This window comes from Sinocyclocheilus anshuiensis, unplaced genomic scaffold (assembly GCF_001515605.1).
Source record: "Sinocyclocheilus anshuiensis isolate Anshui unplaced genomic scaffold, SAMN03320099.WGS_v1.1 scaffold890, whole genome shotgun sequence".
Lineage (NCBI taxonomy): Eukaryota > Metazoa > Chordata > Actinopteri > Cypriniformes > Cyprinidae > Sinocyclocheilus > Sinocyclocheilus anshuiensis.
The window spans coordinates 925,341-931,533 of NW_015537986.1; the positions used below are offsets into that span (position 1 = coordinate 925,341).

General features: G+C 35.2%; 1 protein-coding gene across 1 annotated transcript in view; it reads right to left on the minus strand.

Annotated features, from left to right (window-relative positions):
* Positions 1 to 327: 327 nt before the first annotated feature.
* Positions 328 to 6,193, minus strand: part of pkmyt1 (protein kinase, membrane associated tyrosine/threonine 1) — a 26,975-nt gene continuing 21,109 nt past the window's right edge. The window contains exon 8 of the mRNA XM_016468844.1: positions 328 to 1,341. Coding sequence (XP_016324330.1) covers positions 1,056 to 1,341 — 286 coding nt within the window. The 3' untranslated portion in view covers positions 328 to 1,055. The remainder of the gene's footprint in view (positions 1,342 to 6,193) is intronic.

The window sequence follows — 6,193 nt, forward strand, 5'->3', positions numbered from 1 at the left end:
ACCTTACAAACTAAGTAGGACTGCAATATTCAGCAAAACTATAAATATTTATTTATAAATTGTATATTTAGATTTTACTGCTTAATAAAAAATATTGCCCTCGATCTGCAAAACAAACTAATAAGTAATGTCTTTTGTTCACAGGATGTTCACACTTGAGTGTAATCTTAAAAAGAAGCAATTCAGTTGTCTTTCAGTAGCTATTTCCCAATTTAATAAACATGTTTTATTTTAAATTGTGTTCATGTAAACATTTTATTGGAAATTTACAGAAAAACGTTCTATACTTATGCTTTAATCAGAAAAAAAAAAAACTAAAATGTCCCTGTGCATGCTTATGCTTCTAGGAAGGTAAAAAGTAACACTGAAACAATAGGCCCCCAGAGAAATTGGAACTAGTGTGTTAGAATTTAAGAGGCCAATGGTTTATGCATATCATGATTAAACAGTCTAGACTTCAGTAATTAACACTAGGAAACATCAACTGCCACTATCAGCCCAGATGAGTGTAATCAATCAAATTGTAGAAACTGTTCAGCTTATGCACACCTCATGTAACTTGGTTATTTTTTAACAAAAACAGCAAGGCATAAATGTGTGTGTATTTTTCTGCTTGTGGGGTTGCTCTGCTTTGTCTGAAGTGACCCTAGCCGAATGCTAATAAAACTTATTATAGGAAAGAGTAACTTAGGAGTGGTGTGTTGATGCTTTTTCCATACAGCCTTGTAATTGAGTGTCAAATCATTGAACGAGTTGGTTTATTCTGACAGAAATGCCAACATGTTGAAAAACATGTTGCAAAATTTCTGTACAATTTACACAGGTTATAATTTTCTCTTAAAGATATACATGTATCTCAAGTCTTCTGAGGTCTTGGCAAACTATGCCACACTTGCACCAGCCAAAAAACAAACAAACAAAAACAACAAGAAAAACTATAATCAAACCAGGTTTAAATGTTTCCCCACATAAAGGAAAGTTATCTTACAAAAGGTCAGATGGCAATTTAAAATGAGACATTGGCTATATACTGATAGAAGTGTTACATTCACAACTCAAGGCTTGCTTTCTAGGGTGGCCTCATCAAAAAGACTAAGCAAGTTCTTTGGCTCAAAGTTACTTTTATCAGACAGTTCAGCAGTGATCCAGCTTCTCTCTCGGCTGCAGGGTAAGTCTTTGATACTGTGCTGGGAGCTGTGATGAATCAGGCTCAAGCTGCCGCTGGAATGGATTCTGGAGGGAGAGTGTATGTGCTTGCTGTGCGATGATGTGTGTGTGTCGTTGATGTGTGTATTTGACAGTGGTGTAGAAGTACTGCCAACAGATATGCGTTCCTGGACTCTGTACAAAGAAAACAGAAGATCAAAAATGTAGAAAGTTGATTTTTACATTTTCTGAAGAAAGTCTGTGCAAAACTCACCCCCATGATGCTAGCATGCTGTATAGTACTGATAACAGTGATACATTGAGATGCAAGTGGTTGCTAGGCTGCATGGTACCCACTCTTTTATGAACACCAGAATCAAGGACTATTTCAGCATGAAAAGCTTTAAGGATACTACATCAAGCATTTCTGGTAATGTGACTTATTTTGTATGAAAGTAATCATAAAACCATTATAAATTATTGTAAATGACTGCACTGACTGTAGAATAAAATGACAGCACATTTTCTGGTGAACTACACTATCCATGACCCTGCAGTGCATAGAAAATTCCACCAATCAAAGCATCACTGTATTCACCTAAACGGATTTATTTTTGATAATCTGAAATATTTGAAAATCTGTAATATTTCACAAACCATTTTACATTCTAACTATAGATCAGTAATTCTCAACCTTTTTTTTGGGCTAGCACCACCCTATCCATCATCCAGGTCCCTTAGCGTCCCCCACACAAACAAGGTATAAATGTCTTTCCTGAATAGTAATCTTGATTATTGCTCTGTTTTTACAACAACAACAACAACAACAACAAGTATTATTTATTTATGTATGTTCTACTTTGGCCTATTGTGTGCCGAAATTTGAAAACATACAACTTGGACACTAGATGGTGCTATGGGGTTATTTTCATTGCACAATAGCCTAGCCCAGTGGTTCTTAATCCTGGTGCCGAGGACCCCCCACTCTGCACATTTTCAATGTTTCCCTTATTTGACCCACCTGATTGAGATCATCAGCTTGTTAGGAGAGAGCTCCATAAACTGAACTCAGTGTGTCAGATAAGGGAGACATACAAAATGTACAGAGCGGGGGTCCCTAGGACCAGGATTAAGAACCACTGGCCTAGCCTGCATACAGTTGCACAAGGAAGTGTGGGTGTGTGTGTGTTTGCGTGTGTGAGTGAGAGAGAGAGAGAGAGAGAGAGAGAGGGAGAGAGGAAGAGAGGACGCGACAGCACTGATTCACTTCCGCTATTTGTGAAATTACAGTCTGACAGAAAGATTTTAAATTATTTTGATTTAGTACCAAGGGTGTTGTCTTTGTGATTGTTGTGCAGTTTCTAGGGTGGTGATTGCTGGTGCATTGCCATTTTGTTGCTTGCTCTTATAAGTCAAAAGAACCACTCTAATGTCTCTATGAGATTCTGAGGTCTTTCCACAAAGCATTTTAAAGCATGTACCTCCATAAACTGATTCAAATTATCAGTTTTCCTCCTGTGTAAAATCAGTTCTCTTCTCCTGATCTGATTGTAGGAAAAAGTATTTTAGTATTTAAACAGATTGTACATCAGTAAGTAAACCCTAGTGAAAAATAAATAGGCCTATACTAAAATGGATTTGAAATGCATTTATTTCATGCTAAGTATATACTACAAATACATTTACATATTTATGTACTTAAATAAAAATACACTGCAACTGTACTTTTAGTATACTAAACTGATATACTTAAAAGTCTGCTAAATTGGAACAACTAATTTTGTACTTACCGGTAATGAACTTTAATTGTGTGGAAGTAGTGCTGAAGTCCAACTAAAGATACTGAAATATATTTGATTGTGCTAAAGTGGAACTATTGCAAGTATACTTCAGGTAAACTTTAAATATCTTGCATTTAAAGACCGACATAAAGACAAAGATCATACAATCCTCATCAGTAGTGACATTAAAACACATTTTAGGCTTAATATTAAGAAATGTGCATTGTGCACAAGTAGTACTCCAAATGAAGTTGAATGATAACTTTTATATTAGTAAGTCCCAAGCGATACATCAGTAAATATGTAAATAGATTTGAACTACTTAGTATGAAAAATTTATTTTAAATATATAATTTTTTTTACTAGGGAAAGCATTTGATATTGAAGAAAAACAATCTGCGTTTGCAGCTTAAGAGAGCAACCACTGACCTGTTACAGAAAACTAGCTGAACAAACTCTCAGAACAGAACACTTTTTGACACTATCGACCACAACATTCTTTTGAGTAGACTACAAAATTATGTTGACATTAGTGGAATTGCATTGGCATGGTTTAAATCTTACTTATCTGACTGTCATCAATTCGTAGCAACTTATCTGACTGTCATCAATTCGTAGCAGTGAATGAAGCGGTATCACATCGATCACAAGTACAGTATGGAGTAGGGCTGGGTAAAAAATATCGATATCTCGATTTTTATTGATTCTCATTTTTACGAAACGATATCGGTTCTAAAATCCAGAGAATCGATTAGTCTATCCTGTTTTCAGTTAATGGATGGAATATTGAAGCGCACCTCCCATCCAATAAATCGCAATAAGCATTGTGCGTTAGTACTTTTAATATGAAACAAAGTCTCAGATTTCAATTTATGTCCATTGTATTGCAGTATTCAAACAATAAATGCCATTTTGGCGCTGTTTAATGTGGAGTGACAGAACTGCTATGCAGTTCAACAGATGCGGCAGCACAAGGCGCAAGTTTCCTCCACATTAATACCAGTTTCAGCACAAAATAAACATGACTAAACATCCCAAGGTAAGTTAAAAGAAAGAGTACAACTTTACAATCCGTATCCTGTCTCATGTAATCGCTCAATCAGTGTTTCAGCCACGCAAGGACGTCAATACAACAGCTTGTAAACAATTCATGTAACATCACATTTACCTCAGAAAGCATATTCGGTGACCATAAACTCGATAGTCAGCCAGAAAAATAAAATTCATTATAATTTTTTACCGTTCTTTAAAGTTTTATTTATGTTTGAATAAATTCGTTCAAGTTTTTATGATAGCCACTATTTAAATGTGTATATTTAAAAAAAAAAAACTAACTAAAGGAGCCTAATTGTATTATTATAAAAACTTCATTAAGTGTAATTTAAGCAGTTGTACAGCACAAATCAGTCAATTTCAACCTTCAATATTATAATGCAGTACCAACTGACTTTTGTATATTTTACAGTATTAGTTGAGATTTTTTTTTCCTTGAGAAAAATTGGCATGTACTGTACCTGATATGTATCCAAAATAATCGATATTGAATCGAATCAAATTGGTAATTGAATCAAAAGCTTGTGAATGAGAATCGAATCGAATTGTGAAATTTGTGTCAAAACCCAGCCCTAGTATGGAGTACCACAAGGCTCAGTACTAGGACCGCTGCTTTTCACACTTTACATGTTACCCTTGGGAGATATCAACAGGAAACATTGTGTAAGCTTTTCACGCTTTACATGTTACCCTTGGGAGATATCAACAGGAAACATGGTGTTAGCTTTCACTGTTATGCTGATGATACTCTATATTATATTATAGATATATTACTTCGCGGCCCGACGAAACATACCAATTTGTAAAACTAACAGAATGCATAAAAAACTGGATGACTAGTAATTTCCTACTGCTAAATTCTGAAAAAAAAAGCAGAATTTACTCTGCATGTAATAACCTAGAACACTGTCTTACACTTGATGGCTGCTCTGTCAATTCTTCATCACCAGTTAGGAACCTAGGTGTGCTATTTGATAGCAATCTTTCCTTTGAAAACTATGTCTCTAGCATTCATAAAACCACATTGTTCCGTCTTAAAAATCTATCTAAATTAGACCTATGCTCTCAATGTCAAATGCAGAAACGTTAATTCATGCATTCATGACCGCAAGGTTAGATTATTGTAATGCTTTAGATTACTGTAATGATTTCAAAACTTTGGCCATTTGATAATACCTAGAATATCAAAATCATACCAAACTAAACTCTGGAACAATCTACCTAGCACTGTTCGGGAGGCAGACACATTCTGTCAAGTTTAAATCTAGATTAAAGACCCATCTCTTTAACCTGGCATACACATAACACACTATCACATTTCTATAATTCAAATCCGTTAAAGGATTGTTAGGCTACATTAATTAGGTCAACCGGAACCGGGAACACTTTCCATAACACCCAATGTACTCGTTACATCATAAGAAGAATGGAATCTACGCTAATATTAGTCTGTTTCACTTTTATTTCGAGGTCACTGTATCCACCCAGATCCAGTTTGTTTCCAGACCAGATGGTCACTGTAGCCACCCAGATCCAGTCCATATCCAGACCAGATGGTGGATCAGCACCTAGAGACGACCTCTACAACCATGTCAACTAGATGAGCCCTAGAGACTCAACTTTCATCACATAAATGTCGACGTCAAAAAAAATCTGAAGTCATTCAACCCCTATTTAGGATACAATCAGTGGTGGAAAGAGTACTGAAAAAATATACTCAAGTAAAAGTATCATTACCTTCCAAAAAATGTAGTGTGAGTAGAGTAAAAGTACTTGTCCAAAAAACTACTTGAGTAAGAGTAAAAGAGTAGCCTATTTAAAAGTACTCATGAGTATTGAGTAGTGAGTACTGAGCTGTGGATTCTACCCCCTCATAATAAATGCTGTACACCGCAATTTATTCATTTTAAAAACGTAAATTTACCTTAACATATTAAGTTAGAGGAAGATGCGACTGAAAAGTACACAATTTTTAAACTACTCAAAAGAGTACAATTACCGATAAAAACGACTTAATTACTGTAACATGAGTATTTGTAATTCGTTACTTCACACCCCTGGATACAATATATATATATATAATTTCTATAAAATTAATAGCAGCAAAAGACAGGCAATTTTGTTTAAAAAATGCTTTTGCTGCGAACTGCTTTAATTTGGAGCGAGAGAGAGAGAGAGAGAGAGAGAGAGAGAGAGAGAGATAGAGAGAGAGA